At 41.7% G+C, this 23,591-nt stretch overlaps 2 protein-coding genes across 4 annotated transcripts in view; one reads left to right on the top strand and one right to left on the bottom strand.

Annotated features, from left to right (window-relative positions):
* The window catches only part of IRF4 (interferon regulatory factor 4), a 46,895-nt gene extending 33,440 nt beyond the window's left edge, over positions 1-13,455 (top strand). Inside the window, exons 11-12 of the transcript XR_015705766.1 lie at positions 8,683-8,788; positions 13,441-13,455. The gene's annotated coding sequence lies outside the window, so the exon portion shown is untranslated. The remainder of the gene's footprint in view (positions 1-8,682; positions 8,789-13,440) is intronic.
* Positions 13,456-13,803: 348 nt separating this feature from the next.
* Positions 13,804-23,591, bottom strand: part of EXOC2 (exocyst complex component 2) — a 133,138-nt gene continuing 123,350 nt past the window's right edge. For 2 of the 3 annotated variants that reach the window (XM_087762275.1, XM_087762252.1), the window contains 4 exons: positions 22,286-22,408; positions 19,894-19,955; positions 17,973-18,032; positions 13,804-15,723 (listed from right to left, as the gene is read on the bottom strand). In XM_087762275.1, the coding sequence (XP_087618401.1) occupies positions 15,630-15,723; positions 17,973-18,032; positions 19,894-19,955; positions 22,286-22,408 (339 nt within the window). In that variant the 3' untranslated portion in view covers positions 13,804-15,629. The remainder of the gene's footprint in view (positions 15,724-17,972; positions 18,033-19,893; positions 19,956-22,285; positions 22,409-23,591) is intronic. The other variant, XM_087762259.1, reaches the window with a different exon arrangement.

Genomic DNA, 23,591 nt, shown 5'->3' with positions numbered 1-23,591 from the left:
TTCCAGGGAGATGCCTGATGCTGCCTCCAAGAACCACGTTAGCTCAAAACCTACACTCAAAGGGAAGGAAAGAGAGCAAAGGTGGTTTGACCTTACCTTCAGATACCTTGACGTTGGAGGCGGCAATAGGCTGCTTTCAGTCTGTCTGCAACTCAGAAGATCGCCAGACCCATCAGCCAAACGTCTCAAGGAACCACAGTGTTCCTGTTACCCTTTCCCCAGCATGCTTCATGATGATGTAAGTTGGAGCTGCATTTACTTCATGGATTCCCAAACTGATGAATCAAGGCTTCTGCTTATGACAGCAATTCAAAATGCTCATAAATAGGAGGCGAGTTTCTTTCTCTCTTGGGTTTTTTACAAAGCTATGGCAACATAAACAGAGATTCATAACGGCCAGAAGAGAGATCACTGGAGCAGCCTGAAGTATTTTCCTAGAAAAGATTCACATAGGCATGAGTCTTTGGCCCACATTGTTATAAGCAGAGAAAAACACAAATGGCTTTTTTTAGACAATGAGGCTGCTCTAGTCAGGGTTAGGGAATTTAAAAGTGAGGGACATCTTTCCATGTTGGTCACTTTAAACAATCAACCCGTTTTTTCTTTTTGCAGTGGTACAGTGTAACTTCTGAAAAAGCAGCACGTCTCTCTCTGAAGTTTCCTACTTTGATTAATAAAAGCAGTGCACGATCAGCGCACACGCCTATGCAAACACACACACAAATCAGGTCACCTTCATGTTGGAGTGAAAAATTGAAACAGACCCCCAAAACCAACACAAACCCTCGAAAAACTCAGAGGTTTGACTTCACCTTCAGTGAAGGTGAGCTTAAGACCATCAAAAAAAGAACTTTCAGACATTTGGGTGCTCAGTTTTTACTGATGCTCTCCTCTGTCCTTTACTGCCTAGACACCAAACCAAAATGAGGTTACCCGGTGCAGTAGCATCTAATGGGGGACATTTCTTGTCCTCAGAAGCTTCCTGTCTAAGTCAACGCTGCACGTGGCAGGAGAATGGAAGCATTACTAACTAGATCTCTCCTTCACCGCCACCTTTGAAAAAAATGATACAAAGAGAGGGTTGATAACAAAAAGATCAAGGTTTTGATAATTAAAAAAAAAGAAAAAAGAAAAAAATAACACATGGATAGCATTTTTTGAATGGAGTCATATGCCTATAAGTGCTGGAAATCACACCGGGGACCCCTTTGCAGTCTTAGGCACCGGACCTGCATCTTCCCTGGGTACTCAGGGCTGCTGGAACCAGCCCCCCAGGTGCCCAGCCCCAGGCAACCCCAGCGGGAAGGCCCCATAACTCCTCCTCCTGAGCTCACAGCCTCAGACATAGCCCTCACCTGGGCAGTGCTGTCCTAGTTGGCAGTGAAGGGAGCCTTTCCAGGAGCTGGTCCTGCTGCTGCTGCTCCCTGCTTTGTCCATGCTCACGGGCAGCTGAGAAAGGAAGGATCAGGCACACTTGTAGCTGCAGGCAGGGCTGGCGGGATGCTTTCCCAGACCTGCATTGACAGTCGAGGTCTCAACACAGTGTGCAGAGATGAGGGTTGGTGGGGAGCTTGTGGGGCCACTTCACAACCTGGGTCTTTCACATGGGCTGCGAGGTGCCGGTGGGACCGATGGTGGGATGGCGCCTAGCAGTTGTGTGGTGACAGTGAGAGGTAGGTGTAGGCTCAGGGTTGCCTTAGCAGTTCTTTTGAATGGACTGAGCAACTTGCTAATGATCACAGGTGAAAACCAGCAGCTAAGCCGTGGATTAAAGCAAGCTCCCTGGCATCCTTTCGGCGTGATAAGAGGAAGGTTTCTCCACCACGTCTTGGAGAGATGGGACCACAGGGAAGGACCAGGATGACGGTGGTGATGAAAACAGACCTATCATCTAAAGCAAAACCAATCAAGTCAAACCCCCAACAACCCGTTTTTATGAATGATTACATCCATTATCCTAAATAAGAAAGATATCCCAGAATTCTGGGCAAGGGTTGGGGGTGACGGAAGGAATTACCCACCATCTCCTCCCAGTGGCAGGTACCTCAATGAGTGCAAAAGGAGGCAAAAAGAGTTGAAGAATGCAACTACGGCACATGAAACATCTCTCTGTCAAGCTAGGAAAGAAGAGCAGAGATAAGGGATGGTTTTGGCACAGGTCTCAAAGTAGAGAAAAGCCTCGTGGCCCATGATTCAGAGGTGCTGGTCACCGCTGTGGCTCTGTCTGAAGTGGTGGGTGTTCAGCTTGTTAGAAAGCCAACCCTTTATTTACAAACCCACTCATCATTTACAAGCCCACTTATTTACAAAGCCTGTTGATGAAAGTGCCTCGCCTTGAACTCTCGTAGGAAGTCTCTAATCACAAAAGTTTCATATCGCTTATTTGCTTTGGGTTGGTTTTTCTTTTTTTTTTATTTTGCACTTCACATACAATATTATGCAGACAGAGGAGAAAATGGTGAAGGCCACATAGGGAAAAGTTAAGAAATATCGGCACTGGACTTGTCTGTGTGGTGGTTGTGTGCTTGGGTATTTGGTTCCCTCAGCTTAAGGAGATAGTATTGGAAGGGAGGGCAAACTCAAGCAACAAGATGAGATTACATTATATTGCACCCTTTGGCTGTAGCCTGCTGCTTTAGCTCACAGAGGTACTCTAAGCTGCTGTCGTCATGGTTAGTCCTCATCCAGTATGTCCCCTGTATGCTCCAGGCACTTGCTCCTCCACTGCTCTTTGGCTCCTCCTGGATCTCCTTCACCCTCCTTTATCTCCTGCCCTTGTTTCTCTCTGCTGTTGGTCCCAGCCTCCTTCGAGCCCTATCTCATACTCCCCACCCCGAGTCCCAACAAGCCGGTGAGGGAATGGGGACCCTCACTGGTTTTCACTTTTTCTTCCCCGTCCCATCACCACGAGCTGTAAGGCACAATTTCTCCCTCTTTCATCCCTAGTCGCACCCCAAGCCACCTCTGCTCTCCCCTCCACCTCCAGCTCCTTCTGCTTTGCCGCAGGCAGCGCTGGGGCTCAGGCTGCTGCTGCCTGGCACTGTTGGGGCGCGTGGCGGTGGGACCTTCCTCCCAGCTGAGACCCCAACAAGCCCCAGCCCCTGGGCTGCAACACTAAGTTTCATGCAGCGGGGCTCAGGTGCAGACCTCAAGGGGCTCACAGGGAACTGTGAGACTGGAATAAAGCTAGGGAGGATTTTTTTAGCTGTCCAGCTTTAGCGAGTCTTGTGAGTGAGATGATTTATCTCTTCAGAGGCTTATAACTTGGCAAAATTTGGATGGAGGTTTTTTGCAGGCAAGCAGCATGTTCCTGACACACAAGCCAAAATCCTGCCACATTTCAAGTCCTTTTTCCAAAGCCTGGGGGCATGAAGAAAAGGTCACCAAATTTCTTGAAGCACGGGGGGGAAAAAAGAGCATATTTTCTTCCAGCTTTTCTTCTTCTTGCTTTTCTTCAGCAACCACTTAAAATTTCCAGGCAATTTTTCAAAGAATGAAAGCTGTTGTGCAGGTGTATTTGCTATGGTTGGGAAGAAGTAACACTCCGCTTTTCTCCCCCCCCCCCGCCTCTTTTTTTCTGAATGAAAGTGTTTTGCAAATGAAAAATGAGGTTTCCTGAAATGAAGAGCCGCCTTTTATTCTGAGCTGGCTTCCATGAAATGTATTTGAGAGCCTCTTGTCCTTATCTCTGAACTTGCTACAGGGTGACAAGCGACCGTCCCGTCCGGGGCGGCTTGGCTGAGTGAGCGGCTGGGCTGGGCAGAGTCCCGTGGACCTTGCGGGGCACCTGAGGAGGTCCTGGGTAGCCCCAGGCAGAAGCATGCCACACTTTTCATTGCCTGCCCCCACATTCGGAGTCCAGCCCCACGTATCTCAGCTTCTCCTCCCTGGGGCCAGCGGGGTGCCCTGGGAGGCACGGGCTGCAGGAGGGCTGCCTCCCCGTCACACCACGGGGCTGCAATCCCGGCCAGCGCATCCTCCTGCTGCCGTCCCAGGGAAAGGTTTGGCAGCTTGAGCAGCACCTCCTGCCCCACTTGGGCACCGAAGGGTTCAGTTTCCCCAACCCGGAGCGGGGAAGATGTCCCTGGACTGCTCACCAGGGATGACCTGCACTTGCCCTGGGGGCTGCTGGCTGACTCACTCTCCCTCCCGCTTTCTGACTCATCTCCATCGCTTTCCTCCAGGTCTTTTCTCTCTCTCTTTCTCTTCAATAACTTCCCTTTGTGTCCTAGTCCCTCTTTTCCCCTTCATTGCTACTGCCTGGAGCACCGCCGGGAAGGGTGGGAAGCAGTAAGGATGTGCAACAAACCCCATCCTGGTGGAATGAGAAAGCACAAGCGCCTCCAGAAATGCAGCCTGACCTGCATGGTGCCCACGGGCAGGTTACAAAGAGAGGAAGCACCGGGCACCCGTTGGAGGCCGTGGGCCAAGGCCGCTGTGACTTTATCTCGGAAGAGCTGATACACATGAGGGGAGGCTCTGGCAAGGGAACGGCAGCTCCCCAGTAGGCTTAGCTGTACTCGGTCATACAGTGAGCACCAAAACTCAGCCCCACAAGGAAAAAGCAATGCGACTGTATATGATAAACTGTTACATGTGGTTCTTTGCATAGGTTAGGATAATAGTCTAAATGGCACATGAGCACAGGATGAAAAACTTGTAGCTGTTCACTCTCTAATGTTAACCTGTGGAGTCACTGCCACGACGTATTGCTGAGGCAATAGTTCAGCAGAAAATTGGAAAGCCTGATATGTCAACCCCTTTTCCTTCGTCCACAGTGCTGATGGGAAAAGCACAGCAGTGCAGCAGAGCAAAAACTATCATCTTGATGCAATCTTGTGCAGACATTAAGAACTGCAGGGATGCCATAGTGAAATCTTCCACCGGGTAGGCAGGAAGGACAGGCTACAGCCTGGAAAGCTGGAGCGCTTATTCCTCCTCACACTCAGGAAGGCATCATGCTTTTTAGAGCAGTCCTGTCCTGAGTTTTCACCCTGTGGGGCAAACATAAAAGCAAAAGAGTGCGTTTGTGTCTGTGAGCAGGGGTAGATCTGCCAGGGAACAGGTCTGAGGAGACTGAGCCTTTGTTCACTGTCTGTCTGTCTGTCTGTCTATCTATCTATCATCTATCATCTATCTATCTATCTGTATCTATCTATCTATCTATCTATCTCCTGCTGGCCTTGCTGCCGCAGTGTTAGTGCTGTACGGCCTCTTCTATCCCAGGGTCAAATGGCACAATTTCTTATGTCACATAACAGATCTCATAAAACAGATTCCCTTTTGCCAGAGAGAATATCTTCATTACACTGAAGTTAAGATTGAAATAATATATCGGTGAGAAGTGCAAATTTTAAAAAAAAGACATTGCCACTGCAAAATCCCCCTCAAGTAACACCCCCTCTCCAATAAATCAAATACATAAACAATCCCTTCCCAATAAAAGTCCAAGAAAATCAAACCAAACTGAAAACAAATGAAATACAAAACCCAAAAGGACCGACCAGCCCCAAAACTCTGACAAAAGGACAGCAATTGGGTTTCAGTGGAACATGGTGAATTGAGCAGAGGAAAACCCAAACAAAATGCAGATACGGGAAGTTGGAAAAAACAAAAAACCAAGATGAAGAACAGAAGGAAATAAATGCCTGGGGCATCATTCCAAAAAGCCTAACGTTTTGTGGTGTAACAAGTCACTTCAGATGATGCTCCACCAGCCCCGTGCGGCTTTGTTCCCCTCCCCGCTCTCTGCAGTGCGATAAAAGCACAGGAAGGATGTTTGATGGCAGGTTGGCCATCAGCCACTTTCAAAGGGGAGTCATTTAGTGAGATTCACTCATACTTGTATAAGCTGAAACAAAAAAAAATTAACAACATTGGTAAAGCAACCAGGCTGATCTCACAAACACACTTCATCTTGGACCTGGCTGATGGGAAAAACACTCTGTTATAGAGAATGTAACATTATGAATACTGATAATACCTCCCAGCAAGCCTCAAACACCTATTTCCAGATGAGTGTTTACCACCACGTGGTCAGTCAGGGCTGACCATATTGTGTACAAGTCTGATTATTACAGCCCTAGTGTTGTATTGGTTTTACTTTTCTTTAAATATAGGCACGTATCGGGGGAGGGGAGCTTTTGACTCATCCTGCATTTCTGTAGCACACCGGAGTTGTCATGTTTAGACCAAAATCTGTGAGCTGTTCAACCCAAAGTGGTCAACCTGATAAAAAAGGCTCCCCAGAAAGCCTGAACCGTTTTCAACAGAGAGCGTTTATCACTTACTATCCTTGGTAAAAGCTAGCTAGTCAGACTTAAGGTCATAAGAGATAGAGATAACCCACAGTGTTTCTTCAACAGAAATATGTTATCTGAGTGATATGCTGCTCCCAGAAAAGTTGAGAAAGCTTTTGAAGCCTGGATAGTTTTTCATTCATGAGAGCTGGGGTTTTTTTTTGTTTGCTTTTGGGGCTTTTTTTTTTTTTCCTCTCTTTTTTTCCTTTTAAACCCATCTTGCAGATAAAACTTGACAGAATTCACTACAGGCAGGAAACCTTGGAGGGTGTGGCCTGCTGGGTAGCGCAGCGGCTTTGCATATTGCACTTCCATCCCTGCCGCTGGCACTGACTCACCGGCTGGCTGGGGGCGAGCCACCTCCCTGCTCCGTCCCTCCTGGAGAGACCGTGGCATAGCTGGTGGCACAGCTCTGCCATTTAAGTTAGCTAGGGCCAGGCACATGATTTCGGGACTACCGCAGCCGATGGGCAGTGTCCATTGGCTTTCACAGGTTCTGGTGTTCGTACCTGCAAAATGCATCCGGAGTCAGAGATCAAACGCCCTACGCTGGATTTGTAAATTGAGTTTTCAATATGCTTATGGATTGCACATGAGTGTATCGGTTGAGTTAGAGCAATGCTGCCTTCACTGAAGCGTCAAAGGCTTGCCGTGTGTTAGCCAACCAGAAGTACCATGACATCGCTCAAGAAGGACTTCCAGGTTCATGTCTTTGCTTGGTATCAATGCGTGCGATCACAGGGGAGGCACTGAGCCTGATCCCATGTCAGGAAGGGAGCCTTGGGCGCTTTCTCCCACCTCAAGCAGGGCTGCCCTCGGCCCATCCAGCTCTGGACCATATGTTCCTTGGCCCTGGTCTTTCCCCTCTTCATTGTGCCAGCCCTTGTGTTTTCGCAACCATCTGCTCGGCAATCTGATGCAATCAATGATGCATTTGAGGCAAAGGTGGAGGGCTCGCCCAGGGTGGCGATGCAACAGTCTCACACTCCTCAGAGCCATGTGTTGAAGTGTTGTGTCCAACTTTGCAATGCCTCAGTCCTGCAGCAGGATCCACTGCTAACACCTTAAGAAAAGCATCTTAACGAGGTGTCTCAAGAGCACAAAAGCTGTATGAAGAGCCACCTACATGAGTTGTTAGGAGAAGTCAGAAGTTCATCTTTAAACATTGTTTAGACACAACACTTTGTCAGTCTTCAAAACTGAAATGTAGGTCTTTCCCTGTCCTTACTTCTCAATTTAGGCAACCAAACACCACTTTGCTCCTTCTTTCTGACCAAAGAAATCTTGAATTCCTTGCTGCACAGCTTAAAGCATGGGGATGGGGACTCATACTCCAGCACAGCCTACCGCAGAGGAGCTATGACATAGCTGTGAAAGGCAAGGGAGGACACAAAACCAGAGGCCCTCTTCCTGGGAGGGTACTCCAGCCAGGGTCTTGTCTTGAAGACCCAGACTGCAGCATCTCTGTGGAGCTCCTGGCTGTAAGAGGGCACGGGAGGAGTTCAGCTCCAGGGCTGCAGTTACGTTTCAGGTGTGAGCAGGATGCCTGTAGCTCACCAGCAGCACTCAACTGCAGGCAGCTGCAGGCAGGCACCCACACCCCCCCCTGCAAACGCAAGGGTAACCAGGCGTGCGCCTGCCATGTTTAGGAGTTGCAGGCCCAGGCAAGGAGATGCAGTGTTGCGCTCCTGCTCTTCAACTGCTGGTTTTTGCCTACATCCCATCTTAGGTGCCAAAATCTGCTTGCGAAGCAGGGCATATAAAATTATGGGATCGGTGCTGGAAAAGTAAATAGATGAGTTCTGATCTGCTATGAAAAGGGTCCCCAAGGATATTGAGGAGGCTCGACTGAAGTATGATAGCGTTAACGCAGTTCAGATGGGTCTGTGTAGCGAGTACTCTTAGGAGAAAAATACATAGATACAGAACGTACTGTACTGGCACACAGGGCCCTGAGGGAGTGGAGTTTATCGAGATTCAAAAAGAGATTCAACATTCACATATACAAGACCCTCAGAAAAGTTGTATTTTTTGCTCATGAACTAATCCATGAACCACCTGGGTTTGTAAAGCGGTCACTGATGGCTAGATAGCAGCTCGTGAGCTAGATAGCAGCTTTCCCATTTGACACAACGCTTAAATAATTGCCCAGAAAGGATAACCTGGGCAATGCTGCTGCGCAAGGGTAAAACGTGCCTGTGAAATGCATCTTCCTCAGAGATTGTACCAGGATCAGGCCAGTTGTGTTGCTGACCTTGGAAGTTTCAAAACATAGAATAGATTTTATCCTTGTGAGACAGAAAATTTTGCTGGAGTTCATTTTATTCAGTTTTGTAGCAGCATTTCAATTATTACAGAGAAACTTCTTGCCTTCTCCACCGAGGTATCACCTTCTCTTGCTCTCCAGCATCAGTAGGCGGAGATGTCTGAAGAGACGAGGATGGAGATTCCCTTCCCTGCGTAGGCTGTACCGAAGAGGGTTACAACAGGTGTCTACCAACATTTTTTACCCCAATGGTTCAGAGCTCTCTGGTCTCTATTCATTTATTTTCAAATCTATGTCTGCCCATATTTATGTCAAGTTCTAAAAATAAGTAGCACCGTTAACATTTTGAATTTTAATTATCTACTGAATATCTAAAAAGATAAGCTGGGAGGGGAAGCCCCTCTGCGAGCAGAAGTACAATCTGGTTAAATGAGTGAAATTTATCAGAAAAAATGAGTAATGAGCAGTGAGGAAGACTGTCTCATTTTGCAAATTTTACTTTATAAATTATCTGATTTGACATTCTGTGCTAAAAATCTGCTTATGAACCAAGAAAAGCGAGAGATGTACTCCACTTGGTTGAAGCAGAATCTGTGGCCACAAAAATTTTGCTGCATTAGTACTGCAGCATGAACACCCCTGCCACCGAAACAAAGACTCTCATGGTTGTTTCTAGATCACCATGTATCTAGAAATAGCGAGGTGTGCTGGGCTTCAGGTTTGAGTCTACGCAGAGCCTCCTGTTATCTGCAGTCCCACCACAACTGCATTGATTTCACTGCAGAGGTGTCATAACACACAAAAGTGCAAAGCAAAGTTATCCTTTCCCCTACCTGCACCCCTAAGCCCATTTCAGGAATGAAGGAAAAGATAATTCTTAATCCTTCACTTGTTTTTAATGCATTTTTAATGAGTTATCTTGAGACTATCAGCCCATTATATTTAGGCGCTTTTGCCGGGGACTGGCAATGAACTTTTAATACTAAAGTTATTTCAGAAGAAAGAGGCAAAAGGGTGCCAAAATAGGCTGTAAAACTAAGCATGTGTTAATAGCATCTGTTACAAATAAGGCTGGATTCCACTTTCCATTGTCTTACTCCTTTTTCCTCAAGTTGTTTAAATTTTCCAATTCAAAAGGAATTTGGCTGAAGATTTCCCTTACTTGGTCTCGACCTCAAGGAGGGCTGCTTGCAGAAGAGTTGTGCAAAATCTATCACAAGCCTTTAAATAGTGAGGGCATGAGAGAAAAGGCATAGAGATGTCTTTCTTCTTGGATGTTCTAGTAGAAAAAACTAGGTGCAATAAAGGAGCCCCCCCAGCCTCCCCTGTTTGATCACAAAAATAAACTGCAGCAGATCTGTTAGTGCTGCTGCTCCAAAAGCAGCAAGTTTCCCTCGCTGTTCTGTGCGGTAATAAATGTCGCAAACTGTCTCGTTTAAGTTACTCACCAACACACATTATTTTAAAGGACTTCAAGGGTGCATTGATGACTCTCCAAATGAAAGCCCCTTTGGGCTGTCAAGTAATACTGAAAGAAGTATATAATTTACACAACAAACACCTTGTTCTGAAATAAATGTACCATTTTGGACATGCTCTCTTAATATCTTCATTAAAGACAAGCTTTTAGAGCTCTGAAGCTCAAAGAGAAAGGGAGCTGAATTGCACAAATCTCCTCTTTAACGTATGGCAGTACTATATAAAAACAGAACTTAAAAAGGGTGAAGACAGAAATGGCTGTCTTGTTCCCTAATGAAACTGTGTTCCCTGTTATTCCCACTTTTCCCTTTTATTTCATGCCAAAAACCTCTACTAGGTACTGCTAGGTACTAAGTCAGAAAACAAGGTGTCAACCACATGAAGCCAAAATACTCTTAACACATAACACAGCTTGTGCAAAATTATTTTCCCTGTAATTAACCATCCAGCATTTTATGGCTCCCTTTAACAACGTTAAAAGAAACAACGTCATGTGTTAACACTGCAGAAGCAGTCTTAACTCTGCGAACATCCTGATGTGCGCACACTTAATACTAACGTCTAATACAGAATAAGAAAACTGCTAATGAAGACCTGGCAGGTAAATTGAACCATCGCTTTATCAGTATATGGACAGACTGGAATGTAACTAGGGGTAAGTGTTTGAGCAGGATTTTTTGTTATTTTTTTTTTTCCTTGAATTGTAAACCCACCAGATTCTCTCCTAAAAATCTTTTAAACAAATTTACAAGATACAATGATTTTTATTTTCTTTTTTTGGATGAGGGTTGTCACCCAGAACTCCTCCAGGTACACGGCTAGGCCAGAAAAGCCATGAGACCGAAGGGCCAAAGTCCTATTTGAAGTCTATCATCACATTTAAGAAATCCCCAAATATTTCAACCTACCTGGAAGCCTGACTAATTCAAAACATATTTGTGTCTTACTAGTTAAATAATGCATGTGCTGGTGCCTGTTTTGACAGTAGTCACAGCCTATTACTAACTCCTGACTGATGCTAAAATTTTAAGTGTCACGGAGGAAGTACAGCTCCTAACAGTCAGAAAGAGACTGCAGATGTTCTACACCTCAGGGGTCCCTCTTTCTGTCCCAGGGTAAGATGCACCCGATAAATCAGATCCAGAGAGCCAAAGCTTTACAATGTTAAAGATCCAGATCTGAATTTTGAATCTCAGGCTTCGGCAGGAGCACTGTATTCATTTTTCAGTTTCAATGTATTCTGATGAAGTTCAGGATCTTTTCCTTCTAATTTTTAGAGATACTATAGACCGGAAAGAGCAAAACAGCAGTATGTTTATAGCGTGTAAAACATGTAAACCTCCTCATTGCTAGTGAGTCCGGACACCTATTTGGACACGAAGATCGGTATTTGCAATCAATATTGTGTCAATTAATATTCTTGGGAAAATCACAGCAGGACAGGGCCAAAGAAGTTGGCTGGAGTTGACTTAAATATGGTCTGGCAGCAGGTTTGGAAGTACAAATGCCCTGTGTAGCACTGTCTCTGATGATTGCATGTAACCGTGGCAAAAGGTTTTGTCTTGATGTTTCCTTCTTCACAAGGCCAAAATTGTATCTAGGGAATTGCAATCTTCTACCTTCTCTTGGATTAGAAACAGAAAATGCCTATCACTACATTTGAAGTTAAAAAGGAGTTAAATTTGTGAATATTTTTTATGATATATTTCTTAGGGCTTTCCCTAGCTAAGCGTGAGACATTTGCAGGCGAGGGACTTTCTGCATGTCGTTTAGTAAGCTCAGCAGTCAAAGAGCTCCATGAAATTGTATCATATTTTTTTTAAACATTAATCACCCTTGCACCTTCCTTTATATCAACAATCAGCTATTATTCTTGTTTTATCTGAACATACGTAAGAGTATTTTTAACTAAAGCAGAATCAGAATAAGCAATAACTAAGTTTTTCTTTCATCTCCATGCTCTCTACAGTATTACGCTAGTTTTTATGGCTCCATTCTATCTGCATCTCTTTACTTAGTGATACAGCCACATAAACATGCTATTACTTCAGAAATGTTTCCTTCATTCTGGATGACAAAAAGGCTGTGTGGGTAGAAAGCAAAAAAAAAAAAAAAAAAAAAAAATCTCACCTTCAACATGAAGTACCCTGTCTTCAGGGAGATGCAACAGCTTTGGCAAAGCTTGGGAGGCTGGGCCTGCTTTTAAAAGCAGGCCCAAGCCAACAGCCACACGTCATCGCTGCAGCCAGAAGCGCCCCTGCAAAGCGTTAATGCCGCGGCACTCACAGCACCGGTTTCTCCTTTCCTTCTCTGTTGCCATACAGTGAAATTAAACTGGTTGGAGTCCTGGGTCATTTTATGCAACCAGAGAAAGATGCGAGGGGTTCAGCCCATGGCATACAACTTCCCTGGTCCTCAAAAGATGGGCACATGTGTGCAATACCTGAAGGAGATCTTCTGAGCAAGCAGTCTCATGTCTATTTGTATGCTTGAAATTCAGCACATGCATGAAACTTAGCAGGACTATGGTTCTTTTTATATTTTTAAACTCTCTAAGTGGCTTTTTAAAAGCTATAGGAAGGTGTTTAACTTCAACAATGAGCACATTTCATAAACATTTTCTAAAGAGTATCAATTTAAAAAAAACCCAACATTTTGTGGGTGAGAAGGGGCAGGATTTCTTCATTGTTTCATGCTACTTATTTGATCTATTTCATTAACACTCAGGTACGTAATGAATTTTTCCCAATTTTCTTCCACCATTTCACTGGGGGATTTAAATATTTTTTCTGTGTGTCCCCCCTCACCCCTTACATTGATACAGCATTTGCTTTTTATGACTTCTTTGCCTACCTCCTGAACTACTCATAACTATTCAAAATAAATGTTCAAAGTACAATAACAGGAGAATGCCTCAACATCTCCAAAGGGTGAATATCTCAACACAGCATATTATGGTTGAATTTTCCTATAAGTCTTTACCTACTTTTAGCAAGATGTATTTTACAGCCTTATTACTTCCTAATTTTTTCTCTTAAATAAGAAATAAAGCTCTCCAGGTTTTTATTTCAATTTTTTTTCCAGTCTGTATTGATTTTAGATTTTTCTAGAGGTTCACAGTTCATGCAATAATTCACTTTGTTTTCAGCATTTACCTTTGCTTTAAATGTCAGAGCCTTTCACTTCTGTTACTCTGATTTCCTTGCTGCCTCTCTTTTCTCTGCAAGCCCTAACTGATTGTGTATTTTGGTGTGGTCTCCCCATCTTTTTCCACTTCCAATAATATTTTGTAAACCTCATTGTATCTTTGAACAGTTTTTTTTTTTTTTTTTTTTTTTTTTTTTCTTCTCAAAAACCACACTGGCCACTTCTTGTTTTTTGTAATCTTCTTTTCAGAGGAACTGCAGCCTGCTGTACATTGGCTATGAAGTCTTGGCAGTCCCAACTCTCCTCCCACGCAAAGGGATTCCAATAGATCCTGTTGCGGCACGGTGCTCATTGACTTCAATAAATCCACTTGATGGAATTAAGGAAATCCAGTGCTCTGACTTGACCCTGACCATTTATTTCATATCAGGTTGAATTCAACCAATATTTTCATCCCTTACACATTATTCTCTTTTTTGCTGTCAATGACACGTTCTGAGGTGTTACTTCAGAAAGGCAACTAGACACAAACACCTGACTTCAGGTTTTAAAGACAAGCAACAAGCTGATGTAACAGGAGATGAGTGAGAGAACAATGTTACAATAAAGAGATGCCTGAATATATATTTATTCAGTACAGATGATAAAATATGTTTTCAGTACTTAGGAATATGTCTGATACAAATGTAGACTGGCAAAATTCAAAGAAATAACATTTCTTGGAAAGTTAGGAATTCAAAAAGAGCTTATGACCATCTTTCTTAATATTTTATTATTCTGAAGCGAAACCCTTTACAGATTGAGCTAACTGGATGACTATTTCAGTTAATACCAGCAGCTGAGACTATGACCAACTTAGAACGGACAACATTTAACCAAACAACATTGCTCCAGGTGTTTAATGATTCTCCCTGAAAGCCATTAACGACATATATTTGAAGTTTCAAACTTCCATTCAACATCCTATTTATTACTACTTACGCACAATTTTTTTAACGAGTAAATACATGTGCATCAAGCTGTTTCTTCAGTATTTCATATTACAGGAACTGCACGCCATATTTTGAAAGCACATAACTGAACTGACAAAAGAAAACAGTTGACATTAAAAAATTGTTTGAAAAGTCAGTGCACTGTTTCTGAAAAGTCCCACTCAAAATGACTGTAAATACAGAAAGAATACATTATTACTGCATGTTTTACTTGCAAGTCATGATTTCAGTTACAAAATGAAACCCACTACTCACCCCCCAATACAAGACCACTTTCTACCAGTTGCTCTCTTGTTATAGCTTCCTGCATCTTATATCTCGTCCCAAAATGAAAGTCAGTGCCAAATCTTCCCTGTTGGGAAGATAGGTCTTGATCTTTGTGTAACCATATCTTAATGGCAGCAAAATTGTTCTTTCCCCCTGAATCCCTATTCCCCTCCACACAAATTCAATAACTGGTGGTGAAAAGCGGACTGACTAACAAGAGGGAAGAGGAAGGCAGTGGTAGTGAGCCCATAAGAACAAGAAAAGGCAAGAAGAGTAAGAAGGAAGCAGCAAAACCAATGATATATTGTGCTCCTCCTTACTTCTGACTATGCGAGAGGCTATTAACTATTCTACTCCTTAACACCAAAGAATACTTACTTGAACAGTTTTTTAAAAAACTTCTACTAATCTTATAAACTCGGAGCGCACTTCTGTTAATTGCCAGTGAAAGGAGAGCTTATTTCAAATGTGAAGGTTATCATTAATATTCCAATAGAGTGAGAAACAAAAGAGGCAGGAACATCTTTCATTAGAAAAGAAGAAAGAAAACAAAAGCCTCCCAAGAAATCAGACTTACAACCACTAAAACTGTAGATAACAGAAAAAAGTGATAATTTTTAAATGCAAAAGAAGCAGTGTCCTCCTCCATATTGTATCTGAACACTTATTAGTCAGCTGTATGTAGTAACGTTTATTACATACTTCTCAATAGTTTATAGAAGTTGAGTCTTCCAGTCACTTACATCAGTATCACTCTACATCTAGAAAATAACAGATTGATACACTGAACAACAGGAGTAATACTCAAATTTAAGGCGACATTTGCTAAAAATACATTTCAATGTATTTGTAACAAATGAAACTGAGATTGCCGCACACCAATGAATATTTCTTCATGAACATACAGCCAAGAAGAGTGTATGTAAACAAAATTGGCTTAATCCCCTCCACAGAATGAAATACAGTAGACAGAAAACCATTTTATCAAGGTATTTATGACCAGAAGTCTCACTCAGCAGGATACCCCATACCATTACTCAAAGAGTTGTATCTCTCAATTTCTTTTTCAGTGAAATTCCTTTTGTTTTCTTCAGTCTTCAAAGGAATTGAAGAAGCACAGAAAAGATGGGTGACATTTAAGCACATTTGTCTTTTGAGTTGCCTGCATTGTACTGTTGTCTATGTTTTCATCATTGCTGACGAAGAAGCTTGAAAACAGGTCAATTGCAAGTGCATGCTGCTTTTAAATTTGTTTAGTAACTCTTCTAGTAACCTGTAAAAGGAAAATAGTTACAACTTTGGCAGATTCTGAAAAGGGAACAACTACCAAAAGTTTTGACTATTCTGTCTGTGACTTCAAGTACATTGTCTGCTTAAATAAAGGGCCTAAAATTGGATCTATTCAAATATCATATTATAGATACTTAGAAGTATACCAAGTGTGTCAGGATGATCTGTGGCCAGAGGAGGACTTTGCCACAGAGATTTTATCAAGGTGATAAAATAGCCCTTTATATGGCTTTCCTTCCAGATAAAGATCATCAACTTGAGAGAAACATATTTGCAAAATACAGTGGCAAAAGGACTGGTAGAGAGTGTCCTAAGACAATTCTGTAAGGAAAATCCAGAAACTGCCAGACTATGTACCATAAAACCAATATCCCTTATCAAGGCTACAGCTTTTCGTGTGTAGCTGAATTGCGAATTTCAGTTCTCAAACTTGTCTTTGGAAGGTATTTTGTAGATTTCTCCTAAGTATCGTGGCTGAAAGATCAGAGTTGACTGTTCTAGGAGAAACACTAACTCACTGGCAACCATGGGGTTTTGTCCTTTATAGATAACAAACTCTGTACGAGTTCACTTTGGAGCATAACAATGGTTCGTTCATATCTACATTGCTGCCAAGAAGGTACTTGGTGCAGCGGATAATATTTATTATAATCCACAAACTACAGACATAGGACCAAGGCTGTTGATGGCTCTGCTGTAGGAGATATTTATTGTAACAGTGAACATGCATTATGAAGTTTTACAGTCTTGGGCAAGAGTCTGTTTTATTTTCCCTGTATTTTAGGGAAGAATGTGTTCTCCAAACTTTTTGCTCTATTTCAAAAACAAGCTAGATAGGGCAGACATGTATCACCTCAACCTTTTGGCAAGCTGTGATTATTGAACAGCAGTAACAGCAGAAATTACACTGTATGTTAAAAAAACCCAAACAAACCCAAGAACAACAACTTGAACCACAAAAAACAGTATCTGCTTCCTCAGCAGGTCCTCTGGAAGATGACTATGGCCGCATTCATCATTTAGTATCATAGTAATGACTGTGAATGAACAGAAGTTAACAGCTCTAAATCAGTGCACAAATGTGTGTTATTTTTTAGATTACAATGAGCTACCTGGAACAATGACAATTGTGGTGTAACGACCTGGGAAACAGAACAAGTTTTGCACTGTCTAAGGCTCAGAACTCGAAGGCAGATATAAAAATGATGCAGTTCTTGATTCTCATCTGTCCCATGAAGCTCAAATGGTTGTGACTAAGTGAAAAAAAATTTGTACAGGTGTTTCGGAAAGTCTGAGTTGAAAGAACTCTCCTTACTCAAAACTGATTCCTATCTTTAATAAAGCATAAGAGCTAAGTAAGGCAAGGAGGCATCTTGAGACTTGTTGTGGCTAGTGAGGAGTAGGTTTGAATAAATAGACAGAGGACACCTGAAGAAGGCACAGTCCGCAGACCACGGGCTGCACAAACAGTCTCTTCATGTGTCTACAAAATATTCTAAATTGTGACTGTTAAGTGCCAACTGACTGATGCAGTTCAGTTCCTGAAAGTACCCTAATACCAATCGCAAGGTCAAAACATCTATACTTACACTAATATACTCATTACAAATCCATCCTTAGTTTTACCATACTGCTCCTTACTAAGCTACGCTTGTAAAACAGACTACCAAATACTAGATTGGATGCAGCAAAGCAGCTTGGTTGTCAAAGATTCCTACAGTGGGGAAGGAAGAACCAAAAACTCCTCCTCCTGATGTGAAGAAAAGAACCACAGACCCTTCTTATTTGTTTTTAAAGTGAAACAGGCCAGTTTTAAGAGTTCCCTATATATTAGCTGGCAAAAGCTGGGACTTTGTTCCTTGGCCATTTTTTTTATTGCTGCTAAATTCAGTAAGATAAGACAATGGACCTCACAGAAACTTTAAGATTAACAAGGAAGGGTACAATAGACTGAAATTACAAAATAAATACAAAGCTACATTGAATTGATAAGATTAGGATGGGCAAGAGGGATAATGCCACAAAGCCATCAGCTCTTCTGTGTAATTTAATAGGCCATGATGAACACGAACTTAGCCTATTCTTAACTCTGTCCAAAGAGGCTTCTGCTCTCTAATTCAGAAGGGTCAAATACAATGAACATTAACCCTCTTATAACAAAGTTCTGATACAAGAGTAAAAAGCAATGGCTCCAGAGACCAAAAAGGAGACAAGAAGGTGCATTATACTCACTTTTTGTCAGTTCCACTTGAGAGCTGAGGCAAGGCTTCCAAAGCTTGCTTAAAGCTCGAGCTGCAAAGCAAACAAAAATATGCATATTCCACTGGTACAAGTCTCAGCATTCACAGTTTCTCCCTATAAATTCCATGAAGATATGCTATATTTTATCCATTCTTATTTCAATAAATTAACAAAATATTAACTTGAGACCCGACATTCATGCGCAAATTGAACATAAAGTGGTCATGGGTTCAAGCAGGCCTCTTGACACTCCTAATGTGATGTATACCATACATCAACAAGAAATGTTAAATCAGCAGCTGATTTAAGACCGTGCTTGACATCCTGGACTCTTCAAGAATTACAGATAGTTGCCAGCCTGCCTTCTGCCTCAAACTAAGTGTCCATCAGAGTATGAAGCACAGACAAAACATTGATTTTGGCTTTCTGTGCTCAGTAGACAGGTCACTGCGTTCTCCCCTACAGAAGGGGGCCTACACAGAGAATTACAGTACGTTTGCATTGAGGAAACGTAGATTCATGGAATAATTTAGGTTGGAAGGGAACTCTGGAGGTCTTCAGGTCCAACCCCTCTCTCAAAGTACGGCCAGCTTTGAGGTTAGAGGAGGTTTCTTGGTGCATTATCTAGTCAAGTTTTGAGTAACTCTAAAGATGGGGTTTCCACCGCTCTCTGAGCAACAGATGTGGAACAGAAGTGCAGGGAACAATGCAGGACCTGCACAGACAGGTACAATCTTGTCAGCAAAAGATTAATATGGTGACTTGTGGCAACTACTACTAGCAACAAGTCCAGGAACAAAAAGGCATCTGTGAAGCTCCAGCTTCCAGGGTTCACTGTACTTTGCCCCTACGCTATTTAGAGACAATACCACTCCCATTTTATCCGATTTGAGCCAGCACCAAGTAGTGTTCATTAAGAGGTCTTCATCACTATCGGGCACTCAGAATAGGGAAGCAAGTCTTTCGAAAGGGAACGCAGTGACACCACAGGACACTATCTGTGACACTATGAAGACACATTAGGCCCTCAAGACCTGCAACATCTCCTACAAAATGTTTATTAGGTAAGATGACCAAATTGCCATCTGCGGGAACATGTAATGCCAATCCTAACAGAAGTGTAAGCAATTAAAATAATGAATGAACCTGCCCATATTCAATCCCCAACATAATCACCTAGAAATTTCAATCAATCAACTTTACTCAGAACTGCTGACAGCTATCATAGTCTGTTTTTACATGCCTTGACTGCATCAACCACTGCTGCTGCTAATGCTTTTCTTTCTCCCTTTATATTAATGTGTGAGTACGTCCCACACTATTTGTCTTTGGTCTTGCACCTCACTGAGAAATGATAAATTGCTGAAAGCCTTTTGAAGGCTTTCATTCTAAGAGACAGGGTGAAGCTGAATTTGCTTTCCCTGATTAGGTGTGTGGAGGAGGAGTAGGGTATTGTACAAGCTTGTGGAGATCCCTAATCCTCCCTATCCCTATAAGGGGATCCTGCCAGTGTCCAGTTCTGTAGCCTCTCTGATGTGTCTGGCAGGTTCTTTGCTCTGTGTTTTATGAAATTTCTGTGAAAAACTGGATAAAACTCAGTGACATCTGCTTTTGTCTTGTTTTAGCATATTCTCCTCAGCAGCTGTACTGCTATTAAGAAGTTTTACCTTTTTTTTTTTTGAGTGGCAAATACTAGTTTGTGTCTAAAAATTCAAGTAAAAACCCAAAAAAGTAATTATTTTCTTTCAACTGATAAAACCTTGCTAGTAATCTGTTTTTCATATATTTACCTAGTATACCACATATTCTATGTGAAGCAAAATGTCTTAATGCTTAATTTACATTACGTGCCTTTGCATGTTTACAAAGGATTCCATTACATTGAAAAAACAGATGTTACAGCACATCTTACTTGCTTTCAGGTGTTAGGTATATGGCCACGGTATCTCTCAACGCACAGATTTCAAGTCTTGCCTAAAAACAGTAATACAAATATTGAAACAATGATGCAATGTCCTTTCTTCAAGTGAAAATCAGTATCCCAAAACTTCATCTTTTTTAGAGGCAAATATCATTGCACACTGCAGTTGTAAGAAGCCTTGGCTTTTAACAGTTTGTTTCCTGTATTTTTGGTTGCCATGCTGCTATGTCAGGAGGCTGCTAGAAGGAACAATTTCATACTTTTGATTCAAGTCAAACTGTTTGTATGGTCACTATGTAGCAGTCTAAAAACATTAGTTTGTCTCTCAGTAACAGTAATAAATCTTCAGTTCTTTTCCATCTCTTCTGTACTGCGATAGAAAGATAGAAGGACGCTACCGTAATTTGTCTTTTTTTTTTTTTTTTTAATTAAATATTGTGAGCTTAACTTCTCACAGCACAGCTTGGCCAGGGAGGAAGGAAACAAAAGAGTACAAAAATCTGTCAATACACATTTTATTCTTGGTTTTCCTGTTGAATTTATTTTTTTCCATCAGATGAGGAAGTAGAATGGTTGTGCTCTGCTTCTTGTCTGTCACCTGGCGGGCACACAAGCTGGGGATTTTACTCCTGCACTGTACTGTGTGTCTAGGTATTGATTTTCACCTAGGCAAACTACAGTGGAGAATGAACTCAACAATTAAAGAAGTTTCATAGATTGTCCTTTAGTGTTTGAAAAGCAATCATTATCATCAGAGGTTTTATACGAAATACAAATATCCTGCGTGTGATCAATACTTTAAGTAATTTCATTTAAAAATATAAAGTGAACTTCATTCAAAGTCATATTCCATTCTTGTTCATCATAAAGACCCAATTTAATGCAGTTAGCCATTACAGAAACTGATCTACATTTAGACCCAACTAATATCACATTAATCTTCCAAAACAAAACTTTGTATAATGCAACACAGACATCTAATTCCAGTTCTAATGAAAGGCTTTTGCTTTCAGGTCTTCCCCTCATCTCTCCCCTACACAGGAAGCCAGCTGAGATTTATGCTTTTTTAGTGCCAGAATTTTCTGGCACAGAATACGACATAGCCACCCACCAATTTTATACTCATAAGAAATGCTTTTCTCACCACAGAATGTTTCACCTCTTTTTGTATGGTGCTCCAAGCTGAACAGCCTTGGACTTTTTGAAGTCCTACACATAAGATTCTGGAGTCTTTCCTCCATTTTAGGAGATAGCAGTACCATGGGGAAGTGTCACATTCTCAAGTACCACAGCCTAAATAAACACGGTGGAAGGGCAAACCCTGCAAAACTGTGGGTCATAGGATGTGGGACTACAGATTCAGGCTTCTCTTTGGGAATGGGTATTGTTTGATCAGTCTGACCAGGCTCAGATCACTCTCACACTGCTGCTGTCTCCCAGACAGGATTTTCTGTGTTCAGAGGAACAGAAAATGACCACGAGTGACAAATTTATAGAAGGGAGAGGTTATCCTTTCAATTATGAGTTTAGGCAGCAAGTTCATATGGTGGGCTGTCTAGTCAAACAAAAATGATATATGGGTAGCTTTGTTGCCATTCATTGATTTGGTTTTAAACAGGCAGTCAATCTTATTTGGCTGCAATCTTCCTACATTAATTCTCTGTCCAGTGCAATTACTACAAGCAACTGGAAAATAAGGCTTGCAAGTGGATAATTATTTTCCCATCATAATGCAAGAATGCTGTCACATACAATGAAATCTGGGAGTTTGCTCTTCTGGCCTGTTACAGCCATAGCAATCATTGACTCAAAGGGATTTTTTTTAAAATTATTTTTTCTTAGAGTCCTTTAAAACGTATTCAATAGTAGGTACAACTACCAACCCACCTGTAAATGAAGAAGGCAGTGTAAGAGTATCTGTTCTACCCATGCTGCAACAAAGTGCTCATGTAGAAATAGTATAACAGACAGGTGACTAGTTTTGCAAAGACTTGCAAGATCTTACCGCATCATATTTTCAAGATTTTTAAATCTCAAAATATCACGAAATTTATTCTTTTGAAAGTATTTTTTTGATCACAGGTCAAAGACTGTATTTAATGACATTTCAAACAGATACCATTACGATGTTTTTTTATCTTATAGGATATAGGTAAGCTTTTATGCACTCAGACACAAAGACAACACTAAAATATAATCAAACCCAAGAACCAGTATCCCAAAGGGTATTCATCCATAAATCTGAAATAGGTTGTATACTAATCCTTTTTATCTCCTTGCTTTCACTGCTACAATAAATCCAACAAATACACAGATTATACCTCTCTCTGTTATTCTCAGTTATCTATATTCAGATGTTTGGCAGTACAAAGTATTCAGGTACCTGTAAAGCTCCATTTTTGCTGAAGGATGAAACACACTGCATCAGTCGACTCAGTTCTTCAGAGACTGCTTCTACAACCCTTGACATTACCCGAGGAACTAAGTCTTTGGAAATGGTAAACACCTGATTTTTATGAAAGAAGAATCACGAGCACAATATCTATATTAACAGAAATATTTTCTACAGTAACATTTCAGTAAAAAGCATTAAACACTTTGATTGACAGGATCACTTCATTTTTACCAATGGACAAAAAAAATTTCAAAGCAACTGGAATATCAAGGGTTTCTTTTGATGCTTGCCCTGCGCTTTGACAAATCACCTCCGTTAACAGCAATGTTAGCTATATGATATGCAATAACAACAACTTTCTTGCAATGCCTAAAAGCAGCTAGGCTTCAAAATACGTGCTCTTGGCTGATGGACGCAGCTAGTCAGGCAGTTGTACATAGACTGCTGTTTTGTAGATAGCACCTTTAATTCAGGGTTGTGAGACTGACTGATTCAATTACACATTCAGCCACTTTTTACCCACGTATTTTGCTATTTTTTCTAGAATCCTTTATATTTGACCACTATCAAATGGCTAGTGTCTTTACACTCTGTGGCAGAGATAAGCCTTTGAAAGGGTTTGAGAGTACGGTAGTGTAGTGGATTTTCATTTAGATTCATCCACCACTGCCATTTATTAGTTCCCTGGCAAAAACATTACACCTACATCAAGACCATCTTTTTAAGTGCTTATTCCGAAAACTCTTTAAAGCAGTTCTTGGATCCTCCATTTGAGGTTTTGAATAGCAACTGTAACAAAACAGCAACACAAAGTTAAACATTAGATCTATGCCTGAAGGAAAGCATGAAGAAACCAATCTTCCTTAAAGGGAGCTTTAAGGAAGTGAGAAATTGTTGGTGAATTAAAAATTTAAAAAAAAGTATGATTTTTCTACACAGAACTGGGGAAAATGCAGGCCAAGAGGTTGGAATATAAGAGGAAGTGAGATTATAGGTTAGACAGACCAAACTTGTGTCAAGACTTAAAGGTGATGATAAAGCTGCACAGGGCTGGGGAAGAAGATGACACAAGGAACTGAAGATGATGTGACTGGAGTGGTGCAAGAAGGAAAATGAACTGCATAGAGTTTTTAGACACTTCCCTCCAGATCTGTGCTTTAAAATGATCTAAAAAATTAAGTAGTGAAATGATTTTTTGCTAGAATGCCTTTGCTTTATGTGAAGTTTAGATCTCCTATCTGACAAGGAAGTGTAGTAATTAACAGAAGATACTCATGTGTAAAACTCATGTTTA

The sequence above is a fragment of the Nipponia nippon genome, unplaced genomic scaffold (genome assembly GCF_047370975.1).
Source record: "Nipponia nippon isolate SJK-2023a ecotype South Korea unplaced genomic scaffold, ASM4737097v1 scaffold_1, whole genome shotgun sequence".
Classification (NCBI taxonomy): Eukaryota; Metazoa; Chordata; class Aves; order Pelecaniformes; family Threskiornithidae; genus Nipponia; species Nipponia nippon.
The sequence above is the reverse complement of the archived record's forward strand: the minus strand, read 5'-3'. Positions and strand labels throughout refer to the sequence as shown.